The sequence below is a fragment of the Meles meles genome, chromosome 19 (genome assembly GCF_922984935.1).
Source record: "Meles meles chromosome 19, mMelMel3.1 paternal haplotype, whole genome shotgun sequence".
Classification (NCBI taxonomy): Eukaryota; Metazoa; Chordata; class Mammalia; order Carnivora; family Mustelidae; genus Meles; species Meles meles.
This window is the reverse complement of record NC_060084.1, coordinates 57115053-57131170: the sequence shown is the minus strand read 5'-3', so window position 1 is coordinate 57131170 and position 16118 is coordinate 57115053. Positions and strand designations below refer to the sequence as shown.

At 57.5% G+C, this 16118-nt stretch overlaps 2 protein-coding genes and 1 long non-coding RNA gene across 3 annotated transcripts; 2 read left to right on the top strand and 1 right to left on the bottom strand.

The window, feature by feature from the left end:
* Nucleotides 1–1205: 1205 nt before the first annotated feature.
* On the bottom strand, nt 1206–9295 carry LOC123930817. The gene is made up of 4 exons (XR_006816145.1): nt 9253–9295; nt 4764–4981; nt 2105–2242; nt 1206–1833 (listed from the first exon to the last, which is right to left on the bottom strand). It is a non-coding gene; the product is annotated as an uncharacterized LOC123930817 (long non-coding RNA).
* On the top strand, nt 3431–8239 carry C19H19orf85 (chromosome 19 C19orf85 homolog). Its single transcript, XM_045987156.1, has 2 exons — nt 3431–3603; nt 7661–8239. The coding sequence occupies exons 1-2, from the start codon at nt 3431–3433 to the stop codon at nt 8115–8117; spliced, it is 630 nt and encodes a 209-aa protein (XP_045843112.1). The 3' UTR covers nt 8118–8239.
* A 243-nt stretch (nt 9296–9538) lies between the features above and the next one.
* Nucleotides 9539–16055, top strand: ISOC2 (isochorismatase domain containing 2). The gene is made up of 6 exons (XM_045987154.1): nt 9539–9620; nt 13159–13296; nt 13495–13704; nt 13886–13956; nt 14098–14215; nt 15652–16055. The coding sequence occupies exons 2-6, from the start codon at nt 13162–13164 to the stop codon at nt 15730–15732; spliced, it is 615 nt and encodes a 204-aa protein (XP_045843110.1). The 5' UTR covers nt 9539–9620; nt 13159–13161; the 3' UTR covers nt 15733–16055.
* Nucleotides 16056–16118: the final 63 nt, after the last annotated feature.

The following is a 16118-nucleotide window of genomic DNA, read 5'->3' as shown; positions in this document are numbered from 1 at the left end:
GTCTTCACATGGTCTTCCCTGTACCTGTCCGTGTCCAAATTTCCTCCTCTTATGAGGAGGCATATTGGATTGGATTGGATACCAGGCATATTGGATTGGGCACAGACACATGACTTGAGTTTAGCTTAATTACCCCTTTAAAGACCTTATTAGGAGGGGCCTGGGTGGCTCAGTGGGTTAAGCCTCTGCCTTCAGCTCAGGTCATGATCTCAGGGTCCTGGGATTGAGCCCTGCATTTTTGTGTCCACCTGACCGAGCCACAGGAAGGACTGCTTCCCGCCCCCCCCCCCCCCCGACCTGCCTCTCTGCCTACTTGTGATCTCTGTCAAATAAATAAAATCTTTAAAAAAATAATAAAGACCTTATTTCTGAATAGATACATTTTGACGTATGCGGGTTAGGATGTCAGTGGATGAGTCTGGGGAGACACAACTTAGCCCATACCATGGTGTGAAACATATATGACAGGGTTGGTTGGCCACTGAGTTCTTGGTTGGGAACACCAGGAACCTGCCACCTGTACATTTTCACAATAAATTTTAAGGCAAACAAAGTCCCTCTGAGATTAGGTAGAGAGCTTGCCAATGAGCAGGATGGAGGCAGGGACAGACAAAGGTTTTTTTTGTGGATTTTTTTTTAAGACTTTATTTATTTATTTGACAGACAGAGGTCACAAGTAGGCAGAGAGGCAGGCAGTGAGAGAGGGGAAAGCAAGCTCCCTGCTGAGCAGAGAGCCCGATGTGGGGCTCGATCCCAGGACCCTGAGACCATGACCTGAGCTGAAGGCAGAGGCTTAATCCACTGAGCCACCCAGGCGCCCCTGAGAGACAAGTTTTGTCTGGGTTCCTGACCTGATCCTGACACCTCAGTCCCCCCCCTCCGCATATTAGAGGGGGATTCGGGAGTGGGGTCTCTGCATTCCAGGTGCAGCGAGGCTGGGAGAGGAGGTTTGGGGCAGGGCCCTGAGGTCCAGGCAGAACGTCAGCTTCAAACCCCGCGTAGCTCCTCCTCATTCTTGCCTTCATAAGCCAACTCCTACCTGGCTTACAGAACCCTGGGGCTTCTGTCCACTTCTCTGACTTCACCTCTTCCTCTTGCTCCCTTTGCCTGTGAAGCTCCTGGCTGCCCCCTCTTCCACTCAGGCTGCAGGACAGTTGTCACCTTCTCAGACCTTCTCCCTCCCTCCCTCTCTACCCTTTCCCCATCCAAGCTCCAACACCCCAGACTGGTCTTTTCTTGTTTGTTGTGTGGCGTCTCCCTCCCAGACTCCTCCAGGGACAGACTGTGCTTGTCCTGCTCACTGCAGGTTTTCAATCCATGTTGATAAAACGACTAAACGACCCCCTCCCCGCTTACCCAGGACGAGGCAGGAGGAGAGGGCCGGAAGGTGAGGATGCTGCCGCTCCCTCCTGGCCTCGCAGCACTGCCCTGGGTGTGGGCGCCCCCTGGTGGAGCATCCCTAGGCCACAGTTGGAAGGGCGGGCGGCCCTCGCTGCGGTCCGACTCCACGGGGCGGAGGGACAGAGCCGGCTAGCAGATGCTGTCCTTGGGTCCTGGTGGCGTGGAGCCAGGCCAGGCAAGGTCACGCCCCAGCCATGCAGCGGCTGTCCTTGAGCCTGAGCTCTGACCTCCAGAGGGTCTCCTCCCCCACGGCCCCTTGCCAAGGGACCCTGTGCAGTCCTCTCTGGGCCTGAAAGTCACAGGACAGGAAAACTTCCAGGCTGTCCCACAACATCACACGCATGCCCAGGATGTGCACACACGTGAACACACACACATGCGCATGCACGGCTCGCGCAGGCCAACGGACGGGGACGCAGACTCTGAGAGACCCTGTAGAGACAGAGACGGTCAGAGATGCTGAGAAGCACAGCCAAGCTGAGCGCTGTGGTCAGAGACAGTGAGGAGGAGAGGACAGGAGACACCCAAGGAGGGGGCTGGAGACCCTTGGAGGCGCCCAAGGCGGACGCTCAGTGCCCGCTGCTGTCCCATCCCCAGCCAGGCCCGGCCTCTGTTACCGTTGCCCCCCAACTGACCCTGCCCACAAGGGTGTCCTGTCGGGGCCTCTGCTGCCTCGAGTTCAAATCCCAGCTTGGCCACTTACTTGCAGCGTGAGCTTGGAGACGTCTGGGCGGCTCTGGAGGCGGGAAAAGGCGTGGGGGAAGGCTTCTCTCCTGGAGCCTCCAGAAGGAACACGGCGCTTCAGCTCAGAAGACCCATCTTAGACCTGTGACCCCCAGAACTGCAGGAGAATAAATGTAGGCGGTTTTAAGGCACCAGGTTTGTGGTAAATCGTACCCCAAGGACACTCCCACCCACCCCCAATGCAAACCTGCAACACAACCCCCCAGAGCAAACACGGAGACGCTGCTCTCCCACCCCAGCCCAGACCAGGGTCCCACACTGTGGCCAACGCCCTCCCAGAAACTAGAGGACCCCACTCCCGAAGCCCAGGAGCCAGCCTCTCCGCCCACCACGTCCCAGCCTACTCTCTGCTTCCCCCAAATACCAAGGGCCCCCTAGTCCCTCAGTAAAATGCCTTCAGGGAAACCACACCCGTGTTTTCTCTTCCCCTCCCATGGCGGCAGCCAGGCTGTGCCAGGAACAATCCCTCCTGTCACCCACCTAAGCAACCAGGCCAGCAAGCATGTGTGCCCCGCCCCCTCCCTTGCTCACTCCTGCTCCAGCCAAAATGTAGGGTTTGGGGTTCAACCCCCACACAGAAGCCAACCCTTCCTGCTGGCTGGAGGCCTGGGGCACAGGCGAGCCCCCTCTCAGAGCCAGTTTCTCCAGGATGCCTGGCCGGAGCCCAGGAAGGCACGGGGCGGGGGGTGGGCACAGCTGCAGGTGGGTGGGCAGATGTCCCTGGTGGCGCAGCCGGAGGCTCCCAGCACCCTCCCAGGGAGCCGCGCCCCCTCCCTCCCAGCCTGCACCCCAGCCTCCTGCCGCCCCCCCTCAATTCCCATTAAGGGTCCTCAACGCTAATCGATGCGGTTGACTCAGCCCCTGGCCTCGCCTCCTAATGAGGCCTTTGTGCCTGTAATTGGCTATCTCGGCGCTTTTCTCTGCCCCCCACCATGCTGCCCTGTCCCATATCCCAGGTCCAACTATGTGCTAATTGGGTCTCTGGGGAGGGGCGCACATAAAGCCCCCCCTTCCCTTCCTGTATCAGCCCCCACCCATGAGTTCCTCGAAGCTCAGCATCTAGCCTCCAGGAGGTAGGAATGGGGCTTAGGAAGGAGGACGGGTCCTAATTCCCTGGGCTGTGCCTCCTCCAACCAGAGCCCTGCCTCCCCTCCAGAGGTGGCCTGCCCCTCCCAAAGGCCCCCTCTCCACCCGTGTGCTGTCTGCCTCCCTCCCCAGCCCTGGCTGCTCCTCTCTCCTCCTGAGCTGCGGGAACATTGTGGAGAAGCGACTGTGTCCTCCGGCCATGCACCCCGGGGTGCCTGCAGCCCTTGCAGTCTCTGAGCCCAGCCCCCGGGAACTGTGTGCCTTCCTGAGCGGGGCCACTACCCACATGCTGCGTGCCCTGCACCCCCGGCGGACCCGGCCCCCCAAAAGGAGGCCCAACCACAGGAGGTTTCTGCACAACCAGATCTGCAGGTGAGGGGATGGGAGAGGGGAGGTGGGCAGAGTGGGGTGGGGAAGGGCCAGACCGCTCAGAGTGGGGGAGATGGGGGCCAGACAGAACAGAGAGAAGGGGACCCCCAGAGGCAATCAACACTCAAGATGCATCTATTGAGCACTAAATGTATCCCGGGCCCGCGAGATCCATCACGCAAGGCAGAAGGAAGCCCCTGACTTCATAGAGCTTGGGCTCCAGCAGGAAGGCGGCTGGTCAGGGACAGTGGATAAAGTAAGAGATACGTGGATGGACCTCGAGAACATGATGCCGAGTGAAAGAAGCCCGACACGGAAGGCCACATATCACCTGATGCCATTCATGTGAAACGTCCCGAACAGGCTGGGCCAGAAAGCCGGGCAGTGGTGCTGGGGGAGGGGCTCAGGCTGCTTTCGGGGGTGACAGAAAGTTCTGGAACAATTAGAGGTGGTAGTTGCACATTGTGAAGGTACGAAATGCCACTGAATTGCACACTTTAAAGTGGCCCATTTTAAGTTCTGTGAATTTTACCTCCATTTTTAAAAATTATATGGCATGCTATGAAGTGGTAAGGGCTACGGACGGCATGCTGGGGGAGGACTGGCCTTTTAGGTAAAGTGGGTAAGGCTCTGTGAAGAAGGTGACAACTGAGCCAAGACCTGAGTGAAGCCAGGGAACAAGACTGTGGATGTCTGAGGGAAGAGCATTCCAGGCAAGGGACAGCCCAGTGCAAAGGCCCTGAGGCAGGAACATCCCTGGAATGTCTGAGAACAAGTGTGGCTGGAGCGAACTAGGTTCTAAGGAAACAGGAGATCCCCACTTAGCACCACACCATTCAGCCTGTGGGCCTTTGCACATCTGTACCCTTTGTGGGGCAATGTCTTTCCCTGTCTCTGGGAATGTAGATGGGGGCCTGAACTCCTTCAGGTCTGTGCTCACGCTTGTCCCTTTCACGCTCCACCCAGCCCCATCCCACCTCGCCCTGTGCTCTCCCCTCCCGCTGTGACAGTAACCTGCTTAAGAGCACTTGCTGTGGGCCAGGTCCACGATAGGAAGGGTTTGACATACAATATGTCACTTAACACTCCCAGTAAATCTGCACAGTAGGTTGTCTTTGTGCCTGCATTACAGACAGGAGGCTCAGAGAGATTCAACAACTCACCCAAACTACATAGTTGAAGAATGGATTCAACCCAGGCACTGAGTCCAGAGCCCATGCTCTGTACCACTTTGCTGTGCTGCCTGGATCCAGCCTCTCTGGGACTTGGGATGATGATGATGATGATCACACGACAATGACAACGACGTGATGATGGTGAAGGTGGTGACGGTGGGAATGACGATGGTGACGTTATGGTGACGGTGACGATGATGGTGGCACTTTAATACAAACTCATACTCACTCACAATGAACATTAATCCCCCATAATAACCCTAGGAGGTAGATGCTATTATAATCCTCGTTTTTCAGATGAGGAGACTGAGGCACAGAGAGGTAAAGTGACTTGCCCAAGGACCTGCTTTTCTCAAAGCAGGTTTTTCTCCCCACCAGCCTAGAACCTTGCTCCGAGAGGTCTTGGAATCCAATCTGAGTAAATAGGAGCCTGGTCCCGCCTAACTCCAGCCTCCGCAATACGAGCCGCCTTCCTCCAGGATGCCCAGCCCCGGCCACGCCCAGAATGGTCCAGGCCACCACCCTCCACACCCATTATTGAAGAGGAAAACACGCATCTCTTCAAAGAGGGTCCAGTCCTACATCCCAGAGCCTTCTCACTGCACTTCAGCCCCCTCATCAACCACTCCAGCACCCCTCCCCATCTCCAAACCCATCTGGGTTCCCTGCCCACCTCCAGTCTGGACCCGGGGCTGATGCCAGCCTCTCACTTCCCAGGTTCCCCGTCTACCCCTCCCCATCAGCCTCCCCGCTCCTCCAGGACCAACTTCTCCCGTGTAGCATCCCAGACATTCCCAGCCTCATGCCTGGCTCTGCCACACGCTCCCTGGAGACCCAGACCACCCACAAGTTGCCTCATGGGCAGCCCGGGGAAGCTCTGCAGCATATCCCCCTGGGCACCCAGCCTTGACCTGAGAAAATCCAGGTCAGAGCCAAACTATCCTCAGCACCTTCCCACCCACGTCCTCCTCCTCCCTCCTGCTCCCCTCAGGCCCTGCTCCCTCAAGGGCCCCCTCCCATCCATGCATGTGGATTTTTTACTTTTTTTTTTAAAGATTTTATTTATTTATTTGACAGAGAGAGAGATCACAAGTAGGCAGAGAGGCAGGCAGAGAGAGAGGAGGAAGCAGGCTCCCTGTGGAGCAGAGAGCCCGATGCAGGGCTCGATCCCAGGACCCTGAGATCATGACCTGAGCCAAAGGCAGCGGTTAATCCACTGAGCCACCCAGGTGCCCCTGATTTTTGACTTTTTATTGTGAAGAACTTCCAACCTACGGAAAAGTCAAGACAGCGGTCTGACACAGCAGTTCTCAAAAAGTGGTCCCCAGACCCGCAGCATCAGCCCCTCAGCACGGCGTGGGCGTGTGCTAGAGACACAGATCCGTGGACGCCACCCCAGGCCTGCAGAACCCAAAGCTTGGGGGCCCAAGGGCCTGTGTTGCCAAAGCCCTCCAGGTGTTCCACTGTGCACTCAAGTTTGAGAACTGCTGGTCTAAAGATCACTCACGTACCATCAATCAGACTTCACTGCCCATAACATCTTAGCCTATTCCCTTCCTCTATCTTCTTAAAATAGCTCAAGCAAATCACAAATGTCATGACTCTTCAGCCCTAAATGTCATTTATACCGAGTCTGTTCAAGTCACCTCCTCCTCCTCTCTCTCTTCCCACCCCCATCCTGTGCCATTTAACCTGACCTCCCATTTCTGAACATCTTCCCTGGGGACTCAGAGCGAAGCTATTCTCCCTGGCATCAAAGAGAGTTCTGGAGTGGCAGCTTGCACTAATTTATTTATGAGCCTTTTTTCTTGGGGTAAAATAGACGTAACATAAAATTCACCATTTTGAATGTCTTAGAGTGTACAGTTCATTGGTGTTTTGTATATTCATAATGTTTTGCAAGCAACTACCTCTATTAGGTTCCAGAACATTTTTCATCCCCCCCAAAGGAGATCACATACCCGTTGCTAGTCATTCCCATGCCCCCTCCCCCAGCACCTAGAGCCACCAGTCCATTTCCTGTCTCCAGGGACTAGTCTATTCTGGACATTTCACATCAACAGAAGCATACAATGTCAGCTACCTGTTTAAATAAATCCTCTGCTGGAAGTTTAGCAACTACAAGAAACGCACACGGTACCAGTGTAGAGCTTGACGAATTTCCCCAAAGGGAACCCACTAGTGTAAACAACACTCAGATCCAGGAACAGGGCCCTTTGTGCCCCAAAAGGTGTTCATGGGGTCTCCTTCCCGTAAGCTGCCCTCCTGATTTCTCATGTTCTAAGGTACTGAGGGCTCAACCTCCAGCCTATGAATTTCAGGGAGACGTAACTGAGCCCATCACGGTTTGTGAGATCCGTCCACACAGTTCTTGAGGGGTAGGAACGCTAATGGGAGGCCAGTGCAGTGGCTATTGCTGTCATCCAGATGGGAAATGAGGAGGACTTCACCAAGGATTGGTGGAGATGCGGAGGTGGGCAGATTCAAGAGCTCTGTAGGGAGCAGAATCCACAGGGCATCACTGTTACACATGCCCCCCAGTCCACGGCACGCCTTGTGTGGAAGGCACTTTTTAAGGCACCCTTTCCTTCAGATGTTTTTTACTTTTATACGCTGGGATGTGGCCATAGTAAGTCTAAATGTCAAAAATGTGCACTGTGCTGAACCAGAGGTGCCGCCTTGTGTAGTACACAACCCCCACAGCTGTTCAGAGCTCCCCTGTGAACGGGGTTAGAAAAACTGAATCGTCAGACTCAAGAAAGTGAAACCAGGTAGCCCAGAGTAGAAACATGGAGAGGAGGAGAAGGGAAAAAATGGTCCTGGGATGGCAGACGGGGGTGGAGGGGATGCTTCATGGCTATCCAGTAATGCTTGTCTCCCCGCAGGCAGTTTGCCAAGATTGAAGCTGCCACCCAGAAGCTGGCCCTGTCTGTCCTGTCCCAGGAGCCACCTCCGCAGAGACCTCCGCCCCGAAGACCGCCCCCGCCGCCTCCGTCCCCCTTCCTGGGGGTGGCCTGTGCTGTGGCTCCCACCGAGGCACCCTATGCCAGCCCCAGCCTGAGCCTCGCGGCCCTGGACGCCTCCACCCTCGACCTCTTTGATGATATTGCTCTCACACCAGAGTGTCCCTCAGTGCCATCTGAGTTGTCCTGCTGCACTTGGGGCCAGCCAGACCTGAGGCAGGCTTCACATTTCTATAATCCCCCACCCCCTCCCTCAAATGCCCTAGAGGGTGTGGACGGGCCCTGGGCTCCTGAGGGGGATTGGGTGGGCAGGTGGGAGGTGCCCTGTGCCTGCCATTGTCAGGGAATCCCTGAGGGCTGGGGGACCTGCTCCCCATGATGTTCAACCACGACCCAACCCAGGCCCACCGCCCCCAGAAAAATCAGAGGCCACCCTTACGATAGCTCAACAGCTGCCCCCAGGAGCCCCCTGCCCTGACCACTCCCCCCCTGGCAACTCCTGGGAGCATGAGCCACCCCCGGACTCCTCCCACCTCAGACCACATCTTTGACTAGTCCAGGTCCCCCAACTCTGCCTCTGCCAGGGTGCCCCCTTACACTCTCCCTCCCCCACCTTCTCCCTTCTTTCTTCCCAGCCCCATCTCTGCAGTGCCTGCTGCTCCAGCCTCCTCACCTTGGCTCATTTCTGCCTAATGTCTGGTCTTGTCTCATTTATTCCCAAATATGTACCGAGCACCCACCATGTGTCAGGCCCCATCTAGGTGCTGAGGATTCAGCAGTGAGTAAACAGACAAGATGTCTGCATCTAAGGGGGTGGGGCACGGGTACGGGTAGGGGGGAACTGACAATGAGGACATTTGTACATTTTTTTAAATGCAAGATAAATTTCCGATTTCAGATTGGAATTAGTGCTGCGAAGAAAATAAAAGAGAAAAAAAAAGAAAGAAAATAAAAGAGAAAGTTGGGTGAGTGGCTGTGTGACATCAGGTGGTCAGGGAAAGCCTTGAATGACAAGGAGGGGTTTAAGCAAAGGTCTGGGGCTCCAGGCTGAGGAAACAGCATATGCAAAGGCCCTGAGGTGGCTGGAGCAGTGTGAGCAGGGCAAGTGGTAAGAGATGAGGTCAGAGAGGTTCACAAAGGCAAACAAGAATTGGGAAGAGTTTGGATTTTAGTCCAAGGCTGATGGGGAAATTCTCTCCCCAACTCTTCCTCAGGCCCATTTCCAAGCACAGAGTCTAAATATTACAGACAACCACGCAAAACAAACAAACGACCAAACATCACCCTAGGAGGCAGGTGCCGTACGGATGGAGAAACTGAGGCTGAGCAGGGTTGGGAGGGCTTAAGTCCACTTTCCTGGAAAGTGCTCGGGTCTCTTGATAAGTTCCTGTCTCCAGCCACCCACAAGCGCCAGCGTTCGAACCCCGGGCCTGCCTCTGCCCTGGCTACGCTCCTCCCTCCCTGTTTCTCGCCTCCCAGGTCTTGTATGGACAATGCGGGTGGCCGCTACCCACCTGTCCAGCTGGAGTTCGCTCTCTCTGCATCCCAACGGCGCTGTTCCGCCCCGGGCCCGCCACTCACGGCCTTTGTGGCTCCCCATTGGTCGGAGGAGCTGCCTTCCCGCCCCCTCTCGCAAGCGGGCCAGTCACGCTCTCAACGTTGCCAGCGTGCCCGGCACCGCCCCTCCACGGAGGGCGAAACGGCCTCGCCAGTGGATTGGCCGGCTGCAGGGGCGGGACCGAGCTTGGCGAACGCCGATTGGGCGGCTCGGCCCGGATGGGCGGGCGCGGGGGCGGGCCACGTGTGGCGACCTACGAAACGGTAACCCAGTCTTGGAACGGGTCGAGTGGGGGCTGAGCAGCGTTAGTTCGGGCTCCAAGAGGTGAGTGTCCCCCGGGCCTCTGCAGCAGAGGGCCGGGCCACCCTGGGACCCGGCGCCTTCCGGGTAAGGCCCCTGGCCCCGAGCGCTGCAGGGGGACCGATCTTCCCGCCTTGCAGGTGGGGAAACTGAGGCTTTGCTAGGCCTCCCCTTGGGAGGGGAGGACGCCTGCCAAGGCCCTGCCGAACTGGCTGGCCAGGGACTCGAGCCCTCCACGGGTCGTGCCCGCCCTGTCTGCATCGCTGGCCGAGGTTTGCATCATCGCCGTGGGGTGGGTGGCTTTGACCCCTGTTTGCAGGCTCAGACAGAGCGTGAAATTTGAGAAGGGTCACACAGCCAGGAAGTCCTGGCTGCAGGGCTACCCACCCCCCAGGCCACGTGGGGATCTGAGCAGCACCCCTCCCCTGCTGCTGCCCCTCCTCCTCCAGCCTCGGACTCCCTCCACCCAGAGCTCAGTTCTGTCCCTTCTCACCACTCCCCAACGGCACCCCCAGATCCGTCTCCAGCCCAGACCACCCCACATAGATTCCCCGCACACACATAGATTCCCCGCTCTCAATTGTCCATCTTCTTCCCCAAACCAATTCCCCTCTCCAGGTCCCCCGTTAGTCCCTGGAACCTGCCACCCATGAACCAGAAACCTGAGGATCTTCCTCCTTCCCCCTTACCCCACAGCCATTTGCACCTGACCCTGAATCCCTCTGTTCTCTCCTTGAACTAGAGCCCAGGCCTCCCCCTTGCCCACCTGGACTGCAGCCCTGGTTTTTCCTTCCTGGCCTCCTGCTCCAGTCCAGCCTCACAGAGGCCAGTGAGGCCTCCCCTGTTTTATCTGATATTTTGAAAACTTTTTATGGAGGTATGCTGCATATGCAGGGAAACCCCCCAAATTACAAATACATAGCCAACACTCTGGTGTAAACAGCATTTGAACCCAGCCAGAAGTAGAACATCCCCCCCCCAGCCCAGAATCCGCCCCCCCCCCCGAACTCCCTTCTTCACTGCCACCCAAGGATAACCATTCATTCATAACTTTACCACCACAGACTGGTTTTGCTGGGTTCTCACCTTACCTGAAGATTGTATTGTATTTTAGTTGTTACAGACCAGACAACCAATCACACATTGTCCAAAATTCAAAAGAAACAGAACAGTGCAAATAAAATCTTCACACCCAGTGGACACCTGCTCCGGGACCTGAAGTATGTGGTCGGTGTAGAGAGGAGGGCTCCGCTGGCTTGTTCTCCCCGGATTGGGGCACAGATGTCCTGTACTGCTTCATTGCACTGCTAACCTCTTCTGAACACTTTTCTACGCTGTTACTTAAAGAGCTTCCTTGGCGTTCTTCCTGGCTGTGCACGGGCCGTGACTTAGGTGGGCAGGACCCCAGCCGTAGACGTTTACACTGACTTCTGTTCCTTTGCTCCGGGGAAGAGTCCCATGATGTGTAACCTAGGTCTGGTGGTGAATAACCTGGTGTCATCTCCCGTGTGTGTCTGCGGGGCCAACACTCAGGAACAAGTTTTCTGGGTCGCAGGGTTCATATAACTCCGGTTTTGAGAAATGTGGCCCCACGTGCTTCCCTTGGGGTTGTCGCAATCCACACCCCTCCCAGTGTGCTGGGGAGATCCTTCTTGCTCCAGAGAACCCTGATCGGACTTTGACCCTCCTGCCTCCTGAAGACTCAAGGGAGTGGAAGTGAGACTAAGCGCCGCAGTGGGAGGGAACCACAGGGAAAAGTCCTGGAGGGGCAACACGACCCGGACGAGGCTGGAGGGGTTCTCAGCGCCTTGTGGGAGCAGGGGGTCACCTTTTAGTCCTGAGGACAGAAGCAGCCACGCGGGAGGGTGCGGGCTGAGACGGAGCAGCAGAATGCACTTTGTGTTTCCCTATTGTTTTCTCTCCCTCTCTCTGGCCGCTTCCTTGGTGAGAATTCTGCACTCCGCCAAGATAGATCTGGTTCCCTAGAAATCCCAGCACTGATCACGGTTGTAATTAGGTGATTAGCTCATTCAGTGTGATACTGTTTTTGTGGGAGATGCCGTGCCATTTTGTTCTTAGAGAAAATTCACATAGCATAAAACTCCCTGTTGTAAGCATCCATGGGTTTTTACGTTTTAGATAGTTGCGCGTAGAAAACATTTTCTGCGGTAGATGTGTTTATTTGAGAGAACCCGCATACACACCTGTGTGTGCTCACCACCCTGCCTTCGCACCTCCCCCGCACCTCCCCCGTGTTAACCCTTTGTCCTTCCTCTGGGCGGGCGGGGTCTCCTGCGTCCCCGATAAATTAAGGAGAGCAAACCAGTGAGAACGCAGAGGGGATGAGAGCTGTGCGCGGAAACCTGGCCAGAGCCCGCTAGTTGTACAGCAACTTGGGGACCCAAGGACTCAAGCCTCCTGGGGACATGGCTGGGAAATGCTGAGACTTGTGGAGGCAGGGCCCCAGGTGCTAGAGAGGAGCCACTCTGACTGGGAGACTCGCTGTCCTCTAGTCCTGCAAGACCTCAGGCAAATCGGGGACCCCTCTGGGTCTCCGTGGACCCCCCCCCCAGAAGGGCTGCTGGGCAGAAGGCTCCAGCAGCCCCCCTCTTCCTTCTCTCTCTCTCTCTAAAGTTCATGTAATGAAATTTACCATTTCCACCATTTTTAAGTGCAGCACGAAGTGGCGGTTACAAACCCTGATGACATTGTGTAACTGTGGCCAGCACCTAGTTCCAGAATGTGTTCATCACCCCGGAGAGAAACTGAACACCTCAGGGGGTCCGTCCTGGTCGCTCCCCGCCCCAGCCCCTGGCAGCCACCAGTCTGCTTCCTGCCTCTGGGCTTGATCCCTTTGGACAGTTGATATACACCGGCTCGCACAGCGTGGGGCCTTCAGTGACTGGCCCCTCTCCCTGAGCACAGCAATTCCGAGGTTCACGCGTGATGTCCCACAGAGCACCACTCCGTTCCTTTCTATGGGGGGATAATATTCCTCTGTGAGGGACCCCACCTTTGTGTCTAGGACCCGTAGGGGTTGTGCAGCCTGGGCATTGCACATAGGGGTAAACTGAGTTTCAGAGGCTGAGTGGGAGGAGTCCAACCTGAAGGAACTCGGCACCAGGCTCTTTTGTCCTCAGGAATCAAATCAGCTCGCTGTTAGCTGCTGTGGGCCTTTGGATGGGTCCCTTCAGGCCTCAGTTTCTCCCCCGAGTGCTGGGCAAGGATCGCAATTGGAGCCTGCAGTGTGGCAGGAGAGAGGGTGACCTTGAGGAAGGAGAAGTCTTCCCAGGGCCCTGGACAGTGAGGCTGGGAGCACCAGGGCGGGCAAGGTCAGAGAAGGTTTTTCGGAATGTGATCTCCCGGCTGAGTAGGACCCGCTAAGAAAGAAGTGGATTCCAGGCACCAGGAACCCCAGATACAGTGGCCTGCGGGTGGGAGGACGATGGTTTCCAAAGCCCCGTGTGGGACCCTCAAGGGTCTATGTACATGGACGCTGGGTGTGCAGAGAAGCCCCTGGCCCACCTGACCCTGCCCCCTCAGCACCTCTGCCCATCCCCAGGACATGGCAGCTGTGGGGCCCAGCCTGGGCCGCGTCCTCCCCGGATCATCCATCCTATTCCTGTGCGACATGCAGGAGAAGTTCCGCCATATTGCATACTTCCCCCAGATTGTCTCTGTGGCTGCCCGCATGCTCAAGGTACAGCCCCTCCTCCCTCAGACCAGGAGTCCAGGCCCCCTGCCTCTCCTCCCTCAGACGGAGGAGTCCCGGCCCCCAGCCCCTCCTTCCTCAAATCCAGGAGTCCAGACCCCCAACCCCCTCCTCCCTCAAACCCCAGAGTCTGACCCCACAGACCCCTCCCTCAGGCTCAGGCCTTTGTCCCTTTTTCTGGCACAGGTGGCCAGGCTCCTGGAGGTGCCTGCTGTATTGACAGAGCAGTATCCAGCAGGCCTGGGCCCCACGGTGCCTGAGCTGGGGGCTGGAGGCCTGCGGCCCGTGGCCAAAACTTGCTTCAGCATGGTCCCTGCAGTGCAGCAGGAGCTGGACACCCGGCCCCAGCTGTGTTCTGTGCTCCTCTGTGGCATCGAGACACACGCCTGCATCCTGGTGAGACCCCTCCTCCCACTAACTGCATCCTCCCTGGCCCAGAACCCTCCTCTGTCCTGGCAGGACCCCATCGCTGCAGGACCTGGGACCTTCATTCTTACTCAGGACCCCTCTCTGCCTGCTGCTCCCATCCTGCCCTGATCGGACCCTCCGTCATCCCTGTTCTTGCCTGTGCCCCCAGAACACAGCCTTGGACCTCCTGGACCGCGGGCTGCAGGTCCACGTGGTGGTGGACGCCTGCTCCTCTCGCAAGTGAGCGGATCCTGCTGGGGGGGGTGCACATGGGGTACAGATGGGGTGCCCAGGAAGAACCGGGGAGTGGGGTCCCTGCTTAGCGTGCCAGGGGTCCGGGTGGCCCGACCGAGGCACCGACAGCCCTTCTGCCCCTCCCAGCCAGGTGGACAGGCTGGTGGCACTGGCCCGGATGCGGCAGAGTGGGGCCTTCCTCTCCACCAGCGAAGGGCTGATTCTGCAGCTCGTGGGTGATGCTGTCCACCCCCGGTTTAAGGAGGTACTAGCCCCGCACCCCGATCTCCCTTGCCTCCCTTTCCAGCACCCACCACCTATCAGTTGACAGAATACATCTGGGAACATGGCAGGCAGCCGCCTCCAGGCGAGCAAAGTTCTAAGTTCCTTGAGGGAAGCTGTTCGGGGGGCCAGGAGGACAGTAGAGCAAGAAAGCAAGCGAGGGGACTGGGAGGGCTAGGGTGCAAAAGAGGGGGGTTGCACGGGGTGGAGTGGGAGGCCTCCCATGAAGAGAGGTACAGGAGGCAGACAAGCATGAAGAGTCTCGCAGAGGCGCCGCCGATGGGGGAGCCCTGTGACCCTCTTCTCCGTCCCTTCCTCCAGCCCCCGCAGCTGTCACCGCTGGCCCTCAGGGTGGCAGGAGGCGCCCAGCCCTCCGAGGTCTGCCCTTTCCCTCCTCCTAGTTCAGTTCTGTTGAGCATTTGTCAAGCACCTACTATGAGCCAGCCTCTGTGGCAGGTCCTGGGGCGACAGCCAGAGCCCGTCTGTCGCCAGTTACACATTGTGGCCAGAAGCTAGAAGGGCATGTTCAGAATGTGTGAGAAATAAGGTGGGGGCTGGCCGCAGGGAGGTCCTTTGCTGGGGTGGCCTTGAAGCAGAGTCCTGAAGTCGGACGAGCAACCAGTCATCCAAAGTGTGTTCCTGGCAGAAGAAACAGCTAGGGCAGAGGTCTGGAGGTGGGGCTGAACTTGGCCTTATCCAGAGAACTGAGCAGGGCATGGTGAGCGTGGGAGGAGGGGAGGCAGAGAAGAGCCCGAGCCATCTCTTCTCACAGATTTGAGGGTTTTGCCTGAGGGAGCTGGCCATGGTCAGATCTGAAGTTTGGTTCTGGGTGGCCCATGGATGTGGGCCGGTGGCAGGAAGGAGGGAGACCAGAGTGGGGGCAGTGGGGGTGCATTTGTGCTGATTTTTCTGGAGGCAAGCGCCATGGAGCCTGCTGGTGGGGTGCAGTGTGGGGCTTTGGGGAAGGCAGCCCTAGAGAGGGGGCTGAGCATCTGTGCCCCTGTGGTCGACAGGTTGGAGGAGACCATTGTCAGTTTGAGAGGTCAGGTGGGGACCCACATCTAAGAGGCAGTTGGATCAATGAGTCCGGAGTTGAGGGGCAAGGCATGGGCTGGATTTGGAGGTTGAGAGGGATGGGAGAGGCGAGATTATTTAAGTAGGAGCTGGTATAGACAAGAAGCTCCAGGACAGGGCCTTGGTGCAAGCCAGCAAAGCAGACCAAAATGGCGGGTGATCAGGAGCTCACCCAGGCAGCCATGGTGGAGGGGCGCCCAAGGAGAAGTTTCGAGAAGAGCGAGTGGTTGGCTTGGCCAGTTGCTGCCAAGCGGGCAAGGCAGATGAAATGGAGATGTGACCCTCCACATTGGTCACAGAGATGGGGACTCTTGACGTCTCTGAACCCTCCTCTTCCCCCTACAGATCCAGAAGATCATCAAGGAGCCTGCCCAGGACAGCGGGCTGCTGGGCGTCTTCCAAGGCCCCAACCCCCTCTTCCGCTGAACTCCTCACCCCAAAGACCACCCTCCTGTCAACGGGACCTCAGTGGAATCCTTTCGCCCCCATCCTTGGCTCCCAAGAGTGGTGCAGTCCACCGGGAGTACCACCCCCTCGGGAGGGGAGGTGGAGCGCTACCTTGCCATTGGGCCAAAGCGCCGGAAATGCAAATAAGACTCCTGGAAGCTGGGTGGCGGTTGGCTGAGCCGAGCTGGGGGTGGGGCTCGGCCCCGGGCCACTTCACGGGGTGGGGAGGGGCGGGGGAGGGAGTGTCACAGGCTGTGGAACCCGGACTTGCAGAATAAACACTGATGTGGCTGTGGACCGAACCATTCGTGGACTTGGGGGGTGTCCCGGGGGCGAGTGGGGGCCGCGGGTGGGGGGAAGAGGGG